At 39.7% G+C, this 24,166-nt stretch overlaps 1 protein-coding gene across 1 annotated transcript; it reads left to right on the top strand.

Moving 5' to 3' along the window:
- Window positions 1-10,478: 10,478 nt before the first annotated feature.
- LOC21387668 lies at window positions 10,479-22,612 on the top strand. The gene is made up of 4 exons (XM_010093930.2): window positions 10,479-10,796; window positions 10,874-11,105; window positions 11,635-11,787; window positions 21,909-22,612. Exons 1-4 carry the CDS (start codon window positions 10,602-10,604, stop codon window positions 22,610-22,612), a joined length of 1,284 nt encoding a protein of 427 aa, XP_010092232.2. The 5' UTR covers window positions 10,479-10,601.
- Window positions 22,613-24,166: the final 1,554 nt, after the last annotated feature.

The raw sequence follows: 24,166 nt of genomic DNA, 5'->3' as shown, positions 1-24,166 counted from the left end.
AGCCCTGTTATCATCACTTTCATATCCCAATTGCTGCTTCCACAAGGCATGCTTGAACAACTCAACTGCCATCTTCTTGCGGAACAATGTTCCAGCCCCTTCTTCTCTCAAACAATCATCAGATCCGGCTTCCATTAATATCTCAACCATCTTGAGCATAAAAATTCCACAATCACCACTACAAAAAACAACCACCAAAAATCAAACAATTAGAAACAACAAATATAAATGCAAAAATGAATGAAGTAAAGGGAAAATAACAAAACATTTAAAGAGAAAAAAAAACTAACCCGTTCTCTTGTCTTGGACAATCGTCAAATATGATCTCAAAAGGTTCAAGACGATCAAACTGACTTGTGAAATACTTTTTCGCATGAGAATCAAAGTAGCCAACAGATTCCAGCAAGTGGGGGAGAATGACTGCCAAAGATTGCACAGAAGCACGGACTTGCTTCTCTATCCTCTTTGAAAAAAGAGAATCATATAACCTAATACAATGATCTTTGAACTCTACATAACCTAAAATCCAATGCTGCCTACGCTCAAGAAAAATAGGTACAAGAAGAATGTCCACCTCACAAAAAGGCAAGCTACAAAATAAATAATCTCCCAACACATAATCTTGAAAAGCACTATGTGAAGAGAAATCAAAACGAGATCAATCAAAATCCTTTTGGTTTTTAGAGCACCATAAGCCACTAATTCTCATGAAAAAATGTGAGTCCAAAACCAAACACCTAATAAGGAAGAATCTTACCGACTCAGTTAGCCAACACTTTGATGTCCATAAAGTTTGAAACCAATGTTTTGAATCAACGGTGTCAACTTTAAAATCAAAAGGAGGCTTTATCATATATGCATCGCTGGCCGGTCCCCACGCTTTTCTTGAGATCATATTACGCTTATACCATGATAGGAATCTTGCATTGTCCTCCTCTGATGCATCACTATCAACAATTTTAGAGAATGGACAAAAACATAAAAATCGTTCATCTATACATTTAATAGGTTCTTGTGATGCTGCTGCCTCATCATACAAAATAATCCTTTGATCAGTACATTTATCGCCTTCCTGGGCAGCATTATGAACAAGATCCCTCAAAACTGAAGCAATTGTTTCTTCAATTTTTTCAGAAGAAACATCCACTTTGTCATCTTCTTTCTCTGCAACTGCTTCTTCAATTACTTTTTCCTTTATTTCTTCAACTTCTTCTTCTTCCTTTTTTTCTTCAAATGCTTGTTCTTCCTCCGTTTGCTTGTTCATCTTAGAAGAAAAAGCATTGTCAAACTTTTCACCAAGCAACTGAACCACAGAAAAAATTTGTTCTTTGAAATCTCTTCGAAGGGAAGAAACTTCAACAACCAAACTATCAGTTTTTGCCTCCAAGGAAGCAATGCGCGCTAAAACTTCAGAATTATCAAAAGCACCCTAAAAAATGCAAAAGATAACAAAACGAAAAAAGTCAAATCATAATGACAAGTTATGGTTCATAACCAGACAAGTTATGGACAATAACTGTGAATTATGGACAATAACTTGTCAAGTTATGGTTCATAACCAGACAAATTATGGACAATAACTATGAATTATGGACAAAAACTCTGAATTAGGACAATAACTTGTCAAGTTATGGTTCATGACCAGACAAGTTAATGGACCATAACCTGACAAGTTATGGAGAATAACATGTCAAAACAAACCTTATTTTCACATAACTTGATTTTCAAAAAACAACCTTACAGTTCCAATTGTAAATTGAAAAATGAACAAAAACAAAACTAAACAAACCTGATTTTTTGGAGGAGGAGGAGGGACATTTTCAAAATCTTTGTCATCCTCCTTCAAATCACAGCCACTAGAAGCCGGAACATCCTTTGCCGACTTCTGAAAAAAAATCGTCAAGATAATTATAGAGACGCTTTGATTCAATTGGTTCCATTGAAAAACAAGAGAACTGAAAATAAAAAATAAAAACATTAAAACATAAAATAAGCAAAGGATATTAATAAAAACATTAAAACATGAAAATTTACTATAAAAAACTACCAAGACAGAAGTCTAACCTGGCCATTTTTGTTGTTCAACACATCAAATGGCTTCTTCGAATAATTTTCGTCCGTTGACCATTTGAAAATTCGCGGAATAGGCTCATCAATAAACTTTTTCAATGCACAAATACCACCAAGGAGTGGTAGACATTCATAAGCCCAAACTTGAAAAACAAAGGCCAAATTGTTGATCTTATATCCATCTACACGTCTCTTCTCATTTCGAATTAGAACCTTATCATCGTGCTTGTACAAAATCTCAATACCAGATTTCAAACTTGCAAAAAGTAAATTAAAAGACAATCTACCCCAAGGAAAATCGTTAAAGTAAGGGCTATCAACAATTCTAATCAAATCATCATTAACCCCCACGTCCTTGGGCTTAGCTAAAAGAAAAAGTGACACAAAATATAACAAACCCATTTTGACAGCTTCATCATCACTATCAAAATGAATAGACTCAAAACAGTTCTTAATAGTAGCCCTCTTTACAAGCCCTATACAATGATCCTTGAAATATTTGTTACGTCTAGAAAGATTAGATGAATTTACATAACTTGAGAAGTTTACATCTCCTGTGCACTTTAAACCAGAAATTAATGCAAACTCCTCAACAGAAAACTTAGTAAAAGAATCACAAAACTTGAACCATAGCTCATTTGTATTTGGATTATGAACCACATGAAACAGTAACTCGTGTATCAGCTGACACTGGTTACTGTACTTTACCAAATCCAAAAACCGACCAAAAAATGTTCTTCTGAACATATCTTTATGACTTTCAGAAAACTTTTTGTTTAATTCATCTATAACAGCAAAAGAGGATGATATATTAACCTGGCCTCAAAATCTCTTGTCAGGATTAATACGATAGTTCCAAGTCTGTAAAAGTGAAAAAAAAAACTGAAGAAAAACAATATGAGGATAAACCTAAAAATACACAATCAAAACACACAAAAAAACCATATTCCATATCCTAAATTCGAAAATGTATAAACTAAGTTGAAAAAATAAATCAAAATACCTCCAAAGTGTTACGAGTGGGAGAAGGAAGAGCAACTTCTTCGGAACTTTTTTCCTCCAGAACAGTTTTCTTGTTCACAACATTCGAGTGTTTACTCGGAGTAGAAACAGAAACATTGTTCTTCCTCTTGCTTTGTGTTTTCACCATATCTTAAACAATAATATATAGAATCACAAGATCAGAGAAAGAAAAAAAAACGAAAGGAACGCGAAAAAAAAACTCATACAAAAAAAAAAACTATCAGAAAATGCACACTGTCAGGGATGATAGAGAGAGTTGCAGAGCGAGGAGAAAAAATCGCAGTAGACGGACGGAGGGAAGAAAGACAGATCGCCGAAGACGAACGGAAACAAAAACCTAAAAAATCGCAGGAGATCGCCGATGGAAAGAAAGAAATCTTGGAAAGAAAAAACTGTCTTAGAGAGAGAAAACAGAGAGCACAAGTTATACACAAAAACTGAGTAAAAAAACATGGGATACAGTTTTTAAAATATAACCAAATAAAAAATCTGTAAATTATAGACCATAACCTGTCAAGTTATGCTCCATAACAGCACAAGTTATGGTACATAACTTGACAAGTTATGCACAAAAACTGAGTAAAAAAATTTGGGATACGGTTTTAAAATATAACCAAATAAAAAATATGTAAATTATGGTCAATAACTTGTTAAGTTATGCTCTATAACAACACAAGTTATGGTACATAACTTGACAAGTTATGCACAAAAACCGAGTAAAAAAATTAGGAAAGGGTTTTAAAATATAACCGAATAAAAAATCTGTAAATTATGGACCATAACATGTCAAGTTATGGTCCATAACAACACAAGTTATGGTACATAACAACCGAAGTTATGGTCCATAACTTGACAAGTTATGGACAAAAACCTATCAAATTAGACCATAATCCATAAATCACAGTTTTTTTTTAACTATTAAATGCAAGGATTTCTTTTATTATTAGAAAAATTTGAATATTTTTCCTTCAAATCATTCAATTCCAACTTAGAACATAATGACAAAAAATCAACTGAAAACATGATGATCAGTTCATATCAACAAATGTGGGGTTTGAACAAGTCCTCCTATTGTGGCCAACTTGCTTGCATCGACTACACTTCACAGATTGCTTCTCTCGTTCTCCACTAGAAAGAATTCTTTGCTTCCTTGGCCTCCTAGCACCACGTTTAAACTCAGGAGGAAGAACAACCTCCACCTCAATGCCCTCTGAAATTGGCCACTTTGATCTATTAGTAATAGGATAGATTACAGCATCATATGTTGCTTTGAATGCATTGTTGGTGTAATAATAGGAAGTAAAATGTGCTGGATCAAGATTTCTTTTCCAAATCGATGCAATAGCGTGTGGACATGGAAATTCATCAGCTTGCCAAACAAGACAACTACATGTTCTTGCCACCAAGTCAACTACCTCACCAACTAAACCATCAACAACATAATACTTATTAATATCCATGGGTTGAACCTGAAAACATGACAAAAAGAAAAGAAAACAGAGCATTCAAAAAACAATAGAATAACTTCAAAAAAAAAAAAGACCAAAAGAATCACAAAAAAGATCACATAAAAAACATAACCAAAAAAATGAAACAAAAAAAAAACAGAAAACACAAAAAAAAAGTAAATAATTGAAAGAAAAACAACTTACAGATAAGCAACGTGCAATCTTTTCCCTATCACGAAGGCATTTAGTCGCATGTTTATTCAAGTATGTAAAAGTCTGATCCGCCTTATTTCAACGCTTATAAAACCATCTTTGCAAGAGTAAATGCTCAATTAAAGCTTCAATAGGATACTCCCTAGAATTCACTAAGACATTATTCAACGACTCAGAGATATTAGTCGTCATGACATCATATCTCTTCCTCCTAAAGTGAGCACGTGCCCACTTTTCAACCCCTACTTGCAGCAAATAATTTTGAATAGCTGGTCGCACTGCCTCCAATTGACGCATGAAGTAACCAAAGTCTTCCTTACGGTATGCCTTGGCACAACGATAGAATATAGCATCCACATGCACACCTTTAAAATTTGAATTCAAATTTCTAAGTAAATGCTGCATACAAAATCTATGAGATGCATCCGGAAATACCTTCTCAACTGCTTTAGGGATACTACTCTTTCGGTCAGAAATAATAACAAGTTCTTCACGAGTTCCGATGGCCTCCTTAAGTCTTTCAAAAAACCATTCCCACGAGGAGTCATTCTCCGAATCAACAATTGCAAAACCAAACGGAAAAATATGATTATCAGCATCTAAAACTGCAGAGAGAAGCAAGGTCCCAGAAAACTCATTCTTCAAAAAAGTGCCATCAATTGAGATCACAGGCCTACAATGGCGCCAACCATGAAAAGAAACCCCCAAACAAAAAAAAAAAAAATACTTGAACCGCCCATCATTGTCAAGCTCATAAGAAGTGACAGATCCTATAAAGAAAAAACAAAAAAAAACATTTAAAATAACTATTAGTCACAGATCCTACCGGACAAGTTATGCAAAAAAAAAATAAAAAAAACTATCAATTATGATTCATAACCTGTCAAGTTATGCTCCATAACCGGACAAATTATAACAAAAAATCTGTCAACTTATCTAATAACATAAGTTATGGACTATAACCTGTCAAGTTATGAGAATAACCTGACAAATTATACCATAACCTGGATTTTTCTCCTTCAAAACATTAAGATAAACAAAAGCATAAGCATAACACATAAAAATAAAACCGGTTATGCTCCATAACCGGACAAATTATAACAAAAAACCTGTCAACTTATCTGATAACATAAGTTATGGAATATAACCTATCAAGTTATGGGAATAACCTGACAAATTATACCATAACCTGGATTTTTCTCCTTCAAAACATTAAGATAAACAAAAGCATAAGCATAACACATAAAAATAAAAATCACCTGGATTTTTCTCCTTGAAAACATTGCACAGAAAAGGAATGGATGCATACGACTCCACTGCACTTCCTCTCATTGATGCTAACGCATATCGGCGAGCCATTCGCGCTTTGTAGTAACTAATCTCAACACCATGCTTACCATGCATTATAGACCAAAAATCATTAGGACGCAAACGGTCTGCAAGCCCAATGCTAAAATCGCCCTTTAAAAACTCTGAAACAACACGACTATTTGCTTGATGATGCTCAGCACTAGCAACATCAAGTGAACAAGTATGTTCCTTAATATACTTCTTCACTGCCCAAACATTACCATTTGAAACCTTAGTAGCACGCATCTTCCAAGTACAACTCTTATTTTTACAAACCAAAACATAAAATGAATTATTAGATCTTTCAGATTTAAATTTAAAATGCCTCCTAATAGCAATTACATGCATGAATTTCTTGAGAACCGACTTGCTCATGAATTGATTGCCTACATTCACATCAAACGACATAGGTAACTTTGAAATATCCAAATCTTCAATCAAAAAATTATTCATCGCAACATCAATATCATCTTCAAATTGACAAACAAAACCATCAACATTAGAAGATGACGCCTCATCTCTTGAACTCATAAAACAAGATGAAGAAGAAATAGATCCCACTGCACTAACGGAGCTACTAAAAAAATCTATTACCAACGGGTATTCAAGAGCTTCCTTACTGTGTCGAACCAAGTTTAAAAATAACTTAACATCATCATCCCTCTTTAGGTCTGAAACAATTTCAATTGGGTCCTTCAACATCCTTCCCACAAAAAGTAATAAAGAATGAACACCAGCATTAAAACCAAACAACTCAAGATTCAGCTCCTCACATAAACACTCCTGTAAAAACTTCAAAGAAGCATCCTCTGGAATAAAAACTAATTGAAAACTAAAATTTGTATATTGGTTTTCTAGACTCCATTTTCTCCTATAAGCAACAATGACTGAAACAGATTGCATGCCTACAAACATATTGCAGGAACAATGTCACGTTAAAGTGCATAACCGGACAAGTTATATAAAAAAATCTCTCAATTATGGATCATAACTCGTCAAGTTATGTTCCATAACTGGACAAGTTATAACAAAAATTGTCATGACTGAAACAAATTGAAAACAAACCGAAAAATGCAAAACGTGAAAACGAAATTACAATAAAAAAAAAGAAAAAACTAGAAACGAAGAATGCCCAAACATGTTGTTCCGTAAAAATCAAAAAGAAAATAGCAAAAAATAAAGGATTAACGGACAAAGAAAGCAAGCAAACCGAAATAATGCAAAATATGAAAACGAAAATAAAACAAAAATAAAACTAGAAACCTGGTAAATCACCGGAACAGCTGCTCAAATCCAAACGAGAACAAGAACTACCGACCGACGAACCTGTTGATCCACCGATGATTCACTGACGAGCAAATGGAAAACCGATGATCGACCGACGAGAGAGAAAATCTGAGCGTAGTTACGAGAGAGAGAGAGCTGCAAGAAGCTAGAGAGAGAGAGAGATCTGCGAAAGAAAGAGAAAGACAGAGACGATCGAAAGAAACAAAGGAAAAAAAAAGAAAGGGTAAATTTGGAAATTCAAAAATTATGGCCTATTAATTTTTATAACTAAAAATTGGCCTATATGCTTTCTTAAGGTTTTTAAATTGGCCTATTCTCTACTATTTCCCTCAAAATTAAAGCCGACATAAATAGAAATATAAATTTGGGCTGAGTTAAATGGGTCAGTCTAAGGCCCGCCATTGTTGGTTTGCCCATTGTTAGTTTGGGTTCCGCTTTTGCCCCGGGCTGACCCGGCTGAAATTCCAAGCCCAAAACTTTATTCGGACCGGGTCGGTGATGAACACCCCTTATTTCAGAATTTCTTTAAAATATTTTATAAAATTTAAAGTTGAAGTGGGCAGTCTAAACTTTCACCTTTAGACTCAAGTCTCTTAGATTTAGTCGCTCACCATGCTGTCTCGTCGTGACCTAAGCCTCCTCGTTGCAACCAAGGTTGCCCTATGCATAAGCTTCTTAAAATTGAAGGTTTTTTTTTTTTGCTCAACTTTTAAAATTAAAGTTTAATTCAATTTATTTATTTATTTATTTTTAATTTAGGAGGGTAATTTCATCATAAAAATTAAATTTAATAGTTAATTTATGTTATTATTGACTTATAGAGGGGCTGTTTCTCAGTTCATTTTTTTTTAATTTTTTCAGGGAATATCAAGGTAGAATATTTCGATCAAGAAATTCATCTATTATTATTATTGTTGTTGTTGTTCTCAATCATGACATGATAGTCTAAGATCATGACACATGTCACGAACCTAGCCGGAACGGCGAGGCTGAGGCGGGGGTGTGAAAAGGCATCGATGCCCACCTCGATCGAGGAGTAAGACAGAGAGTAAGATCGAGACTGAGACCGAGGCCGACAGAGGACTCCAATGCATCGAGACTGTAAGCGGATCAAGGTCGAGAGGGAAGTGAGAATGACTCGTGTTAAGTGGAGAATCCCGAGACAGTAACACGCGCCCCACTATCCTCTAACTAACACGACCAACCTGAATATGACGTGTGTAAAGTGAATAATGAAATTGACAGTGAACTTGCTTGGATTAAGAAGCTTCCAAAGGCTTTCCACAGAGGGAATGTCCTAGGAGAAACCCTAAGAGCAAAAGAATGACGGCGTATCATGATTAGGATGGATCAGGAATATCAATCCTGATCAGGGCAATCATTGTATAAATAGAAAATGATGAGTTTGTGACCTAAGACTTTTTCCTTGAATCCAAATCTTTTCTCTTTCTTTCTGTTTAGTTCGATATCCTTTGGATATTCTACTAATTTGAGCATCAGAGTGTCTTCTGTAGGACCCGGTGCTATAAAGTGACAGAATGATTGGAAGACGACAGAAGAATGCGGAGGAACCCAGAAGTTGATGTTTGAAAAACCGCATAAACAATTATTGTTATTATTATTATTATTATTATTTTAGTATTAGTATTATTAGTATCACTAAAGAAATTCCTCTATAGTTTAGACAAAACATGACAAAGTCGAGAATGTTTATTATTGTGGAGAGGACGGTCATTGATGTTGTGGAAGGGACAGTCGTCGATGTCCGTCGCCGACCGCCGGCAATGAGGGGTTGAGATGGGTTCGTGTCGCCGACGGTTGGTGTTCTGAGGTGGTTCTTGTCTGCCTAGGGTGGTTTTGAAGAGGGGTAGTGGAAGCTCTCTAGAAGGTTGCTGATGGAGTGGGTGGCTGGCGTTGAGGGACTTCGTCTTCTCAGATCGCGGTGGTGATAACTCTATGGATGTGTGTTTTTTATTATCTGTGTTTGCTGTGTTTTATGTAATAAGGACGGTGGTCTACCCACCGGCCCTCTGTGTTGTTTTTGTTGCTCCTGTGTTGTGTTTGTGCGCAGGGTTTGGCTTAGAGGATGGTTTCCCAATGCCTCTAGTTTTATTTGGCGGTGTGCTGTGTCAGGAATGTGTCAAGATGGGTTGTTCTGTGGTCATTGGAACCATTATTTGTAGGAGTTTAGCCCTCATTAGGGGTAGGAATTGGTTTAGCTCCGTTGTTTGGACCATGGATTCTCGAGATTCAGTGAGTGTGCTTGTAGACCCTGTGCTTGGCCTTTGGAACATTAGTTATACCTTGGCTGTTTTCGGCTCGTAGTAATAAAGTGCGTGTTTAACAAATGACTCATGCATGAAAATGAAAACGAAACAACGTTTGTTTAATAAATATTTTGAAAACGAAAACGGTAAGAATGATTTTTGTGAAGGAATTAGAAAACAGTTGAAAACTGTTTCACAATAATATAATATATTAATTAATAAACACGATTTCACTTTTTTATTATACTCAAAACAATCTCTTTTGAAAAACTAATCAAACACAATTTTAAAATTAGTCCAAAAATGATGATAAAAAAAATTCATTTTTACTTTTTATTAAAAATTAAGGCCGTGTTTGGGGTTAGTTTTGTTTTTGTTTTCACGTTTTTTAAGAAAAAAAAAATAAAAACGGGAGAGAAACGACGTTTGACACAATTAAAAATAAAAAACAGAAATGAAAATAATTTTTTAATTTAGTGTAAAATGAGAGAGAAATGAAAAACGACTTTTAGCCGTTTTTCATTTTTTGTTTATGTTTTCTTCTCTCTCGATCACAAATAGAGAGACATTAATGAATTTTTTTTTATACTGAAAACAATCTCTCGATAAAACTACTAAATGCATTTTTAAAAATAATTTATATTAAAAATTAAAAATATTTTCTTTTTTATTTTTATATAAAAATTAAAATTATTTTAGAACAAGTTCCAAACCACCTAAAATCTTTTTTTCTTCCATTTGGAGGTGTTACCTAGCCCACAAAAAAAAAAAAAAAAAAAAAAAAAAATCTAATTCCATCAACCAAATGCTAAAACCCCTGCCGAAATGAAATGGGTTTAGTGGGTTGAAGCTGAAAGCTTTCACTTCGCCATTGCGATTCTCTTCTCTTCTCTTCTTCCCTCTGTTACTGTTTGCTTCATATTTTGGGGATTAGGGTTTCCAAATGTGGCGCAGAGCTGGGTGGACTTTCCGGAGGATTTCGACGGCGGCACGGCGTCGTATCGACGACGAGGGCGACTGGTTCTACGCTTCAGAGTGGTGGGGAACGGATCAATCCGACGGTCACACCGTTCTCCGATCAACTTCCGATAAAGGCAATGGCGTCGTCTCTGTCGTCGCTTTCCATTCTTCCAGACCTGTGTGTCTCTCTCTCTTCGCTCTTCTCTCTTCTCTCTCTCTCTCTTCATTTGTCAGTAATTTTGTGGAATGTTTCAGAGCGAATTGTACTGGCCAGCGACGGAGAAATGGCTTCGGCAGAGATATGCAGAGGCATTTCCGGGCGAGGATGAAGACGAGGCGCGGTTCAACGTGCTCGGATATCAATGGCGGTCGCTCCGTTTCAACGAGGAGACTCGCCAAAGTACCGTCAAAGTTATGGCGGCTTACCGAGCTTCCGATCCTGGCTCCGTCTTCCTTATGCAACAGCCACATTGCCTTGCTGTTCCATGTAATTCCATCGATCTTTCCCTCTAAAAGAACTGCGAAGCCGTTTTAAATATGTTCTCATGTTTGCATTGTTCCTTATGGATTAAAGCTCTAATCAACACAATAACTGGATGTTTGTTAAGGTTCGTCCCTGGTTTTGAATCATGGTTCTTGATTCTCTATGGTGTTTTTCTCTCATAAAAATTTTGAATTTTAAAAATCAGACTCATAAATCATAGTTCTGAACCATAAACTAAACGTTGCATAAGTAACCCTAAGAAAGGACATAGAATATTTATAATGGTTCACCATCAACGTGAGAGTTACGTTAATGAAGAAAGAAGATTACGAGAAAATTGCGCACTTTATGCATTTACGACACTCAATTTGATATCAAAATCAATCCACATTGACAGTAATTTGACTCTACGCCCTCAACATTGTCTTGTATTGATTATAAACTGAAAATGATAGGAAAAAAAAAAAAAAAAAAAAAAAAAAAAAAAAAAAAAAAAAACAGAAGTCTTCTGATGTGTTAATTTTGTTTTCAGATTTGAAGAGTATGATGTCAGTTGGGTTGGCTACCTTGGCGTCTTGTAATTATTGTCTCAAGAGTGCAGTTCATGGGAAGAAGAAAATGCATGTGTTGTGCATTGGCCATGGTGGAGGAAGCTTACCATTACTTTTGGCAAGCAAAATTCAAGGTGGGAGTTTACTTTCTCTTCTGTTTTTGCCGTTTCCCTCATAGGGGTCACTAATATAAGTTTAGTTTATCTGACAAGAATCATTTATGTGGTGTTTGAGAATCTGTGTATACATGTTAATGAATAAAGGCGTTATAAAGAAAGTGTTAATTGATGTCATAATGTGATAATTTGAAATTCAAATTTATGTATTACAAATGTATAATGTGTGTCATGTATTATGAAAACTCATATGAACTTAACTGTTAAGACTTAAATTCCGAACCAGATGATTCACACAATTTCAGAGAAATTAGAGGGAAGAATTGAAAGGAATTGATCTGAACTGTAATTATCAAGGAAATACAAGAGGATATGGGGGTGTATGAGTGACCCCTTGCACTCCCTAGGGCCAAGGCTCGTCTATGAAAATTACAGAGAAGTTCAACGATGAGACTCCCTACCCTGGCTCTCTGTTTTTATTCTCTAGTTCTAGCTAACCATTTCCCTCTTCCCTTCTCTTCTTCCGAGGCCCTCTCGAGACCCGAGACATCACGCATTTCACTCAGCAGTGAGCTCAACAGCTCATTGAGTTCCCTCCATGTCAACACCTTTTCCTCCTCTCACCGATTCCACCTCACCAGCCTCCACCTCATCCCTTGCTGCCACATCAACACGAACTCTTCTAGGCCTTCTAGCATAGGTGAAACGTAATGGGGGTCCAGGAGCCCCATCAATACCCCCGGCCCAAAGACTCACCTTGGCCGCAAGGTGGAAATCTGGAAAGGCTGCTTGTATGCGGTCGAAACTCTCCCAGCTATCCTCATGGTCGGGCAGCGCATCCCAATGGATGAGGACCTCTAACTCCGATGTGGAACCATGGGCCGCTTGGTGGACTCCCCGCAGTGCGGATGGCCGAACCTGGAGCTCCATATCTTGAGTGAGTTGTGGCGGTAACGCAGCATCCGGAATAGTAGAGCCCACGGCACTGCTGCAGTTGCTGCTTCAAAAGGTCAAGGGTGGCATCCCGCTCTGCCAGTTGGTGGTCTACAGTGGACACAAGGGACAATCCCATTCCATATCGCACCAGAGGAGGGGGGTCACGGCCGTAGAAGGCGCGAAAAGGGGTCATTTGTGTGGCGGTGTGAAAGGAGGTATTATACCAATATTCAGCCCAAGGAAGCCAGTTTGACCATTACCGGGGTGCATCCGATGAGAAACACCGTAGGTAGGTCTCAAGGCACCGATTGACCACTTTGGTTTGCCCGTACGTTTGAGGGTGATAGGCAGTGCTCCGAGTCAAATTAGAGCCTTGATGCTTGAACAACTCCATCCAAAATTTACTCAAAAAAATCTTATCGCGATCGGAGATAATAGTGCGGGGAATTCCGTGTAGCCTTACCACGCCGCGAAGGAACTCGTCTGCCATCGTCGTCGCGGTGAATGGGTGCTTGAGCGGAATGAAATGGGTGTACTTACTCAAGCGGTTGACAACGACCATGATGGCATTGAATCCTGCTGACTTGGGCAGCCCTTCAATGAAATCCATTGAGAGATCGTCCCACACTTTGTCTGGCAGGGGCAGGGGCTGCAGCAATCCCCCGGGAGCCAAGGTCTCATATTTGTTCTGCTGACAAATCGGGCACTTTGTGACATAGGCCTCGACATCCATTTTCATCCCAAACCAATACCAATCAGCCGCCAAACGTTGGTAGGTCTTGAGCACCCCCGAATGTCCTCCAGCCACCCCGCCATGATAGGTGTGTAGCAAGTCGGTCACCAGTCGAGAATCGCGCGAGACCACGGCTCGGCCCTCTCTCATGAGACGTCCTTGCTGCAAGGTGAACCTCGGATGAGCCCCTGAATCGGCTTGCAGGTCCGCAATAATGCGTGAGAGCTTGGCATCCTCGGCATTGTGGCGGTGAAGCTCCTCCGAGTCGAGCTCAAAGGGTGCGGAAGCAACTGGAGTTCCGCTGATGTGGGAAGGCGGGAGAGGGCATCCGCAGCCTTATTCTTAAGTCTGGGACGATACTGAATTTCAAAATCAAAGCCTAATAGATTGGACAGCCAATGTTGGTGGGTTTCGCTGACAACCCATTGGTCCAACAGGAATTTCAAACTCCTTTGGTCTGTGCGGATAATAAAGTGCCTCCCTATAAGGTATGGCCGCCACTTCTGGACCGCCAACACAATGGCCATAAGCTCGCGCTCGTAAACTGACTTCAGGCGAGCGGAGCTGGAGAGAGCTTGGCTAAAGAAAGCGATTGGCCGCTGATCCTGCATTAATACCGCCCCGATTCCGACTCCCGACGCATCCGTCTCAACCACAAACGCACGCGAGAAATCTAGCAAGGCCAACACAGGGATTGTTGTCATGGCTGCCTTGAGAGTGTGGAAAGCTTTTGCAGCCTCTGCCGTCCATAGGAAACTATCTTTCTTTAGCAAATTTGTTAGCGGCCAGGCTATGGAACCGTACCCTTTAACAAATTTTCGATAGTAGCCCGTTAAGCCCAAAAACCCTCGGAGTTCCCGTAAATTGGTGGGCGGTGGCCAATTGATCATGGCTGCGATTTGGGCTTGATCTGCTGCCACTCCTTTCGAGATAATATGGCCTAAGTATTCTGTGGAAATCCGGATTCTTTGTGATCTCTAGGAGGCAGCAAAGGAATTCTATTCCAGCAAGGAAAACACCTCAGAGATATTTGAGACTGAGAGCAGTCTTCATGATCTTCGGCAAGGGGATCTTAATGTCACCCAATATTATGGCATTTTAACTCGCCATTGGCAACGATTGGATGTATTTGAGGAACATCATTGGGAATGTCCTAATGATGCAAAGAAATTCAGAGAGATAGTTGAAAAGAAAAGGATATTCAAGTTTCTTATGGAACTTAATAAGAATCTTGATGAGGTTCGGGGGAGAATTCTTCACCCTTGCCCAGCATCCGTGAAGCCTTCTCCGAGGTGCGAAGAGAAGAGAGCAGGAAGAAGGAGATGATTGGGGATGTTCTGGGTAATCTAACCGCATATCAAAGTTCAGCCTTTACTGCTAGAGGTTTTCAACCTAACAGCAGTGACAATCGGGGAAAGAAGGGAAGATCGTGGTGTGAGCACTGCAGAAAACCTGGCCATACCCGAGATACTTGCTGGAAGATCCATGGCAAGCCTGCAGATTGGAAACCCTCAAGACCTGCTCCTGACAAAGAAAGTTGTGGCAATCATGCTGCAACAGAAGAAGGAACACCTTCCATCGAATCAAGTCCTTTTAGCAAAGAACAACTTGAGACTCTACAGAAAATGTTCTCACAGCAGGATACCAATCACAACATCATCGGAGCAGGATTAGTAGCACAAAAAGGTAATCACATTAGTGCCTTTACTATAAAATCCGAGAATCCAAAGTCATGGATTGTAGATTCGGGAGCCTCCGATCATATGACAGGAGATATCTCAATGTTTCACAAGTACAATCCATGTCAAGAAAACGTTACAGTGACAATAGCCGATGGATCTCACTCTAGAGTAGTCGGAACAGGTTCTATTATTATTTCAAAGGACCTTAGTCTAAATTCTGTCATCTATGTCCCGAATCTTGATTGTAATCTCTTGTTCACCAGCAAGCTAACTCGAGAACATAACAGTGTTGCTAAGTTTTCTTCAAATTTGTGTGAATTTCAGGATTTGACTTCAGAGAGGACGATTGGCAATGCTAAGGTGCAGTATGGACTATTTCTTCTTAAAGCTGAGGGATCTCCTAGAGGACAAACTCATAGTGCAGTACGTGTTGAGTCAAATAAAAGCCTTTTTTCCTCCAATAAAGACAATACTATTATGTTGTGGCACTATAGATTAGGCCACCCTAATTTCTTGTATCTTCAAAAACTGTTTCCAGCATTTTTCATAAATAAAAAGCCAAAAATGTTTGAGTGTGAAGTGTGTCAATTTTCTAAACATACTCGTATATCTTATCGCAATCTTCCATATAGAGCATCACAACCTTTTTTGATGATTCATAGTGATGAGTGAGGACATCTAGAATAAAAAATATCATGGGTACTAGGTGGTTTGTGTCATTTGTTGATGATCATACCAGAATCACTTGGTTGTTTCTTATGAAGGAAAAATCTGATGTCGGTCCAATCTTCAAAAAATTCAATACCATGATTCAAACCCAATTCCAGACAAAAATACAAGTATTAAAAACAGATAATGCAAAAGAATACTTTGAAATGAATCTGGGTAATTACCTTGATAGTCAGGGAATTGTTCACCAAAATTCTTGTGTTGACATACCCCAACAAAATGGGATTGCCGAAAGAAAAAATAGGCACCTTCTAGAAGTTGCTCGATCTCTTATGTTTACCACACACGTTCCAAAATTTTTCTGGGGTGAAGCAGTGTTGACAGTTGCTTACCTAATAAATAGAATGCCCTCTCGAGTCTTGAATTTCCAAACACCGCACCAGGCACTTCTCCATTCCTTTCCAAATACACGTCTCTTATCCAACCTTCCCATGAAAATCTTTGGTTGCTCCACTTTTGTCCATATATATGCCCAACACAGAAGTAAACTTGATCCAAAGTCACTCAAATGCATCTTTGTTGGGTACTCTTCCAATCAAAGGGGGTATAAATGCTATTCACTTGTCACAAGGAAGTTCTATAACACCATGGATGTTACATTCTTTGAGCAACAACCCTTGTACAAAATTGGTATTCAGGGGGAGAACTATACTCAAGAATATCAATCTTGGGATATTAATACCCTGGAATCATCTCCAGTTCTCAATTCTGATATCTCAGAATCTTCAATTCTTCAATCCAGTCAACTCCAACCCGAGCTCGGGTTATCCCAACCAGTCCAAACAGAGTTACCTCAACAAAGTCAGGACCTTACTTCAGCCACTCAATTTGAATCTCATTCCCAGGCAGAATTCCAAACACTTCCTGCAACAAAAGAGTTTCGTGTTTACACTAGGAGACCCAAAGATCAAGAAGGAAGAGAAAGGCAGACACCTTATCAGAACCATGAATTCAATCCGAATCTTGAATCTCATAATTCACTAGGTAACACTAGTTCTGAACTCACATCTGTCAATCCTCCTATTGATGATTGACCTATTGCCTGGAGAAAAGGAAAAAGGTGTCATGCACTGATCATCCAATTTACAATTTTGTGTCATATAAATGATTGTCACCTAGTCACTGTGCCTTTGTTAGCAATCTTGACAAAATACAGATTCCGAGCTCAATACATGAAGCACTCAAAGTACCAGAGTGGAAGGGAGCTATTTTGGAAGAAATTCAGGCACTTGAAAAGAATGGAACTTGGGAAATATTGGAGTTACCAACAGACAAACGCCCGGTTGGTTGTAAATGGATCTTCACAGTCAAACACAATGCTGATGGCAGTATAAACAGATTTAAGGCTCGACTTGTTGCTAAGGGGTTTACTCAATCTTACGGAATTGATTACCAGGAGACCTTTGCCCCTGTTGCAAAACTTAATACAGTTTGGGTGTTACTTTCTCTTGCTTCCAATCTAGACTTGCCGCTATTTCAGCTTGATGTGAAGAATGCTTTCCTTAGCGGGGATTTAGGAGAAGAAGTGTACATGGAGATACCACCAGGATTTGAGAGTGGAACAACATCCAACAAAGTGTGCAAACTCAAAAAGTCGCTATATGGCCTAAAGCAATCACCAAGGGCATGGTTTGACAGGTTCACTAAAGCTGTAAAAGGATTTGGGTATGATCAATGTCAGACAGATCACACTATGTTCGTCAAACATACAGCCTCTGGAAAAAAAGACAATCCTCATCGTGTATGTGGGCGATATAATTCTGACTGGAGATAGTCTGGAAGAAATAACCAAACTGAAGAGTTTTCTAGCAAGGGAATTTGAGGTCAAGGACTTGGGGACACTTAAGTACTTTCTAGGAATGGAGGTAGCTCGTTCCAGAAAGAGAATTTCAGTTTCTCAGCGAAAGTATGTGTTGGACTTGTTGAACGAAACAGGGATGCTTGGATCCAAGCCTGTTGACACTCCTATGGATCCCAACATAAAACTGGGAAGAAAGGATGACAGTGCACTAGTTGACAAAGGAAAGGTATCAAAGGTTAGTTGGGAAACTTATTTATCTCTCCCACACTAGACCGGATATTAGTTTTGCTGTTAGTATGGTGAGCCAATTTATGAATGACCCAACAGAAGAACACATGGAGGCAGTATACAGGATCCTGAGATCCTTAAAAATGACACCAGGTCAAGGATTATTCAATAAAAGGTCTGAAAGGAGGGAGATTGAGATCTACACTGATACAAATTGGGCTGGGTCTGTTACAGACAAAAGATCAACTTCCGGATACTGTACATATGTCTGGGGTAACCTAGTTACATGGTGAAGCAAGAAGCAGCCAGTACTATCTCGAAGCAGTGCGGAGGCAGAGTTCAGGGCACTAGCTCATGGTATCTGTGAAGGAATGTGGTTGAAGAGGGTACTTTGTGAACTAAAGATTCCCATTACAAAACCTATGAGAGTGTCATGCGACAATCAGTCAGCTATTAGCATAGCAAAGAATCCAGTTCATCACAACATGACAAAGCATGTCGAGATTGACAGACACTTTATCAAAGAGAAGATAGAGGCTGAAACGATATCACTCCAATACATTCCAACCACTCAACAAATAGTAGATATTCTAACTAAGGCCGTACCCAGGAAGTTTTTTTATGAACTTAATTCCAAGCTAGGATTGCTCAACATCTACAACCTAGCTTGAGGGGGAGTGTGGAAATCCGGATTCTTTGTGATCTCTCCGGATCTTCTCTGATTTATAGAGTAGTGCTAGCTGTAAATTAATTGTGATTAGTTTCCTAGAATAGAGGATTTGGTATTCATTCACCGTTTCCTATTTTAGGTAGTTTCTAGTTTTATGTTTTTCCTTGTAATCCTATTTATTGGTTGTAATATTGAACTAGAAATTAATGAAAATTTCATTCACAATTTCTCACATATTCCAACGTGGATTGCCCAAAGTAGCATTTTTTTGCATTCGCATAGAGGCTGTGCTTAGCTAGCTCGGCAAGCACAATCTCTAAATGCTTGGCGTGCTCGTCCATCGTTCGGCTATACACTAGGATATCATCAAAAAATACCAACACAAATTTCCGGAGAAAGGGCCGAAATACTTCGTTCATGAGAGACTGGAATGTGGCCGGGGCATTGGTAAGCCCAAAAGGCATGACCAAGGACTCGTAGTGCCCCTCGTGGGTGTGGAAAGCCGTCTTCGGCACATCCTTGCTGCGCACCCGAATTTGGTGATAACCCAACTTTAAATCGATCTTTGAAAAAATGGTGGCACCGTGTGATTCGTCAAGGAGCTCGTCGATTATTGGAATCGGAAAATGATCCGGTACGGTTTCGTGGTTTAAGGCCCGATAGTCGACGCAAAATCGCCAACTCCCGTCTTTCTTCTTAACGAGTAGAACCGGGCTGGAGAAGGGGCTAACGCTTGGTTGTATAATTCCTGCGGCGAGCATTTCCCCAACCAGCTTCTCAATTTCGCTCTTTTGCGCCTGCGGATACCGGTATGGCCGGACACTGATTGGAGAGGTTCCTACTTTTAGTGGAATGGCGTGGTCTCGCAGCCGTGGTGGAGGGAGGCCGGACGGCATTTGAAAAACCCCAGCATGTCATTGTAGCACCGATTGTAGGGCGGTTGGCATTGCCTCCGCTGACACCACCCCTGGCTGGGGCTCAACCGAAAACGTGTCCAATTCCCCCCAGAACCCCTATCCATCTTGCTTCAAAGCCCGCATCATAGTTTTTAAGGACACTGGAGACTTACCGAGGCTGGGGTCTCCTTGCAATGCCACCGGGGTCTCGCCGATCTTGAACTTCATCGAGAGAGCCCGCCAGTTGACCGCCACGGCCCTGAGTGTCTCCAACCACTGCATACCAAGGATCACGTCGGTGCTCCCAAGCTCCAACGGAGGAAATCTTCCACAATGGCCACGTCCTGCATGGTCAAGGCCACCCCACGACACACCCCTTCACCTTTGACCATGAGACCGGTACCCATCACCACCCTATAGCCGCCGGTGGTATCCAACTCCAAACCCAACTTCTTTACCAAGTCCATGGAAATGAAGTTGTGGCTTGCCCCACTGTCAATCAAGACTACCACATCCTCCCCCTTAATCACTCCCTTGAGCTTCATCGTGCGAGGAGCAATCAACCTCACCACGGAATTCAAGGAAAACTCCACCAAGTCGTCGGCCAAGGCATCCTCCCACACGCCTCTGTCGTCTGCTCGCCGGTTTTATCCCCTTCTGGTTCTTCTCCGCTGACCACCAAGACTTGCAATTCTTTGTTTGGATAGCGGTGGCCTATGGAATACTTGCCATCGCAACGGTAACATAATCCTTTCTCTCTCTTCGCCTGTAGCTCGGCGTCTGTCAGTTGGCGGAACGGGGCAGATGGAGCATTCCCCGTTTTCTCGGTGGTGGGTGTAGGTCGAAGTTGGAAATTATTTCCACTTCGTGTCGCAAGAGAAGGAGACGAGTTCTTAGGCCAAGACACGTGTGAGCCCATGGGCAATCTTGTGGGCTTGAGCTGTTGGTTCCTGTCTTCTACCCTTTGGGCCAATTCCATAATTCGGCGCAACCCAACAGGCTTGAGCATCATGATCTCAGCCCGAATTTTAGGTTTAAGCCCCTTAATAAAACTACCTTCCAAGACCTGCTCGGTCACTCCAGTAAGTGGCGCCGCCAACACTTAAAAGTTCCGGCGGTACTCCCGCACAGTGGACTCTTGCCGGAGAGCCAAAAACTTCTCGTAAAGGCTCCCTTCTTGCGACGGCTGGAAACGTTCCAAAATCAGTCGCTTAAGATCCGCCCAGTCCCGGATCGATCGTCGGCCGTCTTCTCACTGGAACCAAGCCAGCGCCTCGCCATCAAGGCTGACCATGACAACCTCCAGTTTCTCCGATTCTGCACTGCGGTTGAGAGCAAAGTACCTTTCAGCTCGAAAGATCCATCCATCGGGCTCCTCCCCATCGAACACCGGCATCTCCATGCGCCTTGTCTGCCACTCTCCCCGACTCACGACCTCGCGGTTTGAACTTTCCAACCGCCCGCCGCCGCCAAACGAACCACCGCCCTTCTCCTCCCCCACCTCCTGGTGCCGCTGTTGGAATCGAAGGAAGCTCCATGATCGTCGCCGAGGTTCCCGGCGTAGAACCATCACGATGCCGTAGTAATTCTTCCAATTTCCCTATCATCAGCTCCACGCTCCTCTCCAGCTTTGGGATGTTCTGCAAATCCTCGTGAAAGGTCTCCTGCAGTTCCCCTTTGAAGACCTCTAGATCGCGTTGGATCTCCTCGCGGACTCCTTCAGTTTTCTCGTCCCCCCTCTTCGCCGATGCCATCCCAAGGATTGCTCTGATACCACTTTGTTAGGACTTAAATTCCGAACCAGATGATTCACACAATATCAGAGAAATTAGAGGGAAGAATTGAAAGGAATTGATCTGAACTGTAATTATCAAGGAAATACAAGAGGATATGGGGGTGTTCGAGTGACCCCTTGCACTCCCTTAGAGCGAATGCTCGTCTATGAAAATTACAGAGAAGTTCAACGATGAGACTCCCTACCCTGGCTCTCTGTTTTTATTCTCTAGTTCTAGCTAACCGTTCCCCGCTTCCCTTCTCTTCTTCCGAGGCCCTCTTGAGATCCGAGACATCACGAACTTCACTCAGCAGTGAGCTCAACAAAGTTCAAGGGAAAAGTGTTCAAATTTATGAAAATTAATTTGTTTCCGTTCATCTGTTCTTGTGAATGACTGGGAAAAAAAGAGGGAGGCAGATGAAAATGATGAAGTGTAGAATAAAGAAGTAGAACAGGCAAAGATCAATAGTGTCTTTGTCAGTCAACTGCTGCGTGGGTCAAGATTTGATTGGATTTGTACGAATTTTCATTATATCCTATTAATGCTGAGATTTACAATATATAACTTAGCTTGCTTTTGTTGTGTCTTGGGACAGCAGTTTGATTCCTGTCCTAACGATGTGAAAACATGTCACGCAGACACTTACAATGTTACAAAAGCTAATTTGTATGAATATGTGCTCCTTTCAGGTGCTGTTGTTCACACAGTTGAAATTGACGCTCTTGTTATAGCAGCGTCAGTCCAAGCGATGGGATTTCCAGCTTTCTCAGTTACGACTCCATCAGGTAATCGAGCCTTCCCAAAACCCGGTAAATTGGATGAAGTTCTGTGGAAAGGCACCCATGAGAGGCTTTACCTATATGAATCAGATGCTGAGAAGTTCATTCTTGACACCACCAATCTATACGATTTGATCTTCATTGATGCATATGATGGCGACGACATCTTCCCTCGCGCGTTATGGGACCCGGATTCCCCTTTCTTAAAATCTCTCAATGATCAGCTTCACCCTGAACATGGTACTGTTGTGGTGAACCTTCACTCAGACTCTGATCTCTTGAATCCTGATGGCTCTGTTCCGTCTGTTCTTGAGCAAATTTTGCCAATGGGAAAGTACGTTTCTAAAGTTGGCCGAGCATACAAAGACGTACTAGCGGGAAATACAAGCTCTTCCGGAGGTAAAAAGCATGGTTTGGGGTTTACAGTTTCAGTTCCTTGGGTATGTAATACGTCTCTGGTTGTATGCAAAGGATCGGGGATGATCAATGCAAATTTTAGTAGGGATACGATCTTTGACACCCTTGTATCCAAATCCACAGAAGTGGAACGCATTCTGAATTTGCCATTCTCCTGTTTGGAGTATATAAAGCGAGGTTTTCTACTTCTTGACTAACACTCTGGTTTTCTTTTCTGATTTTAACTCCTTTTAGTCTATCGCAAATTTGCAAGGCTTCAACTACTGACATCCTAGCGTTATCCGCGATTGATGCGCGAAAATTCATGATATGAAGATTACCGTGGCTATTGCATTTTCTTCATGTGTGTCAATACTTTCAGAAAACACGATCCTCTGTTAGAGCTTTTGGGTGCTACCCACAAATATTTGGCCAGTGAAATTTGCTTGTGGATAAAATAGATCAATTTAGCTCTAATATCATTAAGATGTAGGAAACACGTTACACACATGCAAATTGTTCTGTTTGTTGAATTTTTTTATACGTAAAAAGGAAATATATTTTAAGTAGAATGGACTGAACTGTACATTTTAATCAAAACATATTTTGTCGTTGCATAGCATATACATATAGACAAGTTGAATATTTTGAATAATAAAAATTTTAACGGACAAATCAAATAGAAAATTATTTAGGAGATACATATAAAAAAGTAGTAGTTGACACTTGAGAGTGTTACAAGAAATAATGTTCAAATAGGAACATATTTAAGTAAATGTATCGGGTCATTGTTTTTTTGTGAGGCTCACTTTTGATATGATAATTATTATATAAAAAATATTTTAGAAGAGATAATTAAAAAAAAAAAGTTTTAACAAGAGTGAAATAAAAAAAAATCAAGTAAATGTAAAAGTTTAAACCTAAATAGGAAAAGACCAAAAGAATAATTCGAAAAACCAAAAAGTACACATATAAGACGAAATATTTTAAAAGTTTTGTTAATGAGGGTATATAAAAATATTTGAGAAACAATAGGGTAAAAATCAGACAAAAAAATTGAGAAGGAGCATCTGCCTTCCAGAGCCTCACTTCCATGCCAGTCATCGCTACAATAATCACTACAAGAATCATCTATTGTAGCGATGACACCAATAGCGACATCATTTGTCGTCATTAAATAACACGAGATTTAGCGATGATTATATTGTCGCAAAAAATGTAGTGGACAACCAACAAGAGGTGAGATGTGAGGGCCACTTTGTCATCATTGAAAATCAACCCGCGGAAAATTGTGGGACCAAATCTTTTGGCACTCAAAAGGGGTTTTAGCGATGACATTAGTAGTCGCCAAAAATTAACTCGCTTAAAATTTGGGGGCACAAAAACTTTTGACACTCAAAAGAGTTTATAACGACATTAGTTATCACTAAAAATTGTTCCTAAAAATTTATTTAAAATTTAAGCGGAAAATTGTGGCGGTGGACAAATATTTTTTGGGGTTTTATGTCGTCACTAAAGGTTTTTCAGTGCAATGAATTTTAGACAAATTATTTCAAAATCAAAGGAATTTTGAACAACGTTTTTGTACTTTTTAGCGACGACACTAAAACCTATAACAAGACATGTGCCATCGCTAAAGATAAATGAATAAAACTACCCAGATAGCGACTTGGGTAGCCATTTATGCTCCCAACTTTCTCTCTCAAATCCTCGTCTCTCTCTTATTCTCACTCAGCCTTCCGACTCTGGCCACCGTAATATATATATATATA

Source organism: Morus notabilis, unplaced genomic scaffold (assembly GCF_000414095.1).
Source record: "Morus notabilis unplaced genomic scaffold, ASM41409v2 Scaffold874, whole genome shotgun sequence".
NCBI classification, from domain to species: domain Eukaryota; kingdom Viridiplantae; phylum Streptophyta; class Magnoliopsida; order Rosales; family Moraceae; genus Morus; species Morus notabilis.
This window is presented reverse-complemented; position numbering and strand designations above follow the sequence as displayed.

Excerpts from the sequence above, each read along its gene's own strand:
- LOC21387668 (XM_010093930.2), top strand. The coding sequence starts at position 10,602 with ATGTGGCGCAGAGCTGGGTGGACTTTCCGGAGGATTTCGACGGCGGCA. Across the intron at positions 10,797-10,873 it reads CTTTCCATTCTTCCAGACCT|AGCGAATTGTACTGGCCAGC; the intron begins GTGTGTCTCTCT and ends GGAATGTTTCAG. Across the intron at positions 11,788-21,908 it reads TTTGGCAAGCAAAATTCAAG|GTGCTGTTGTTCACACAGTT; the intron begins GTGGGAGTTTAC and ends TGCTCCTTTCAG.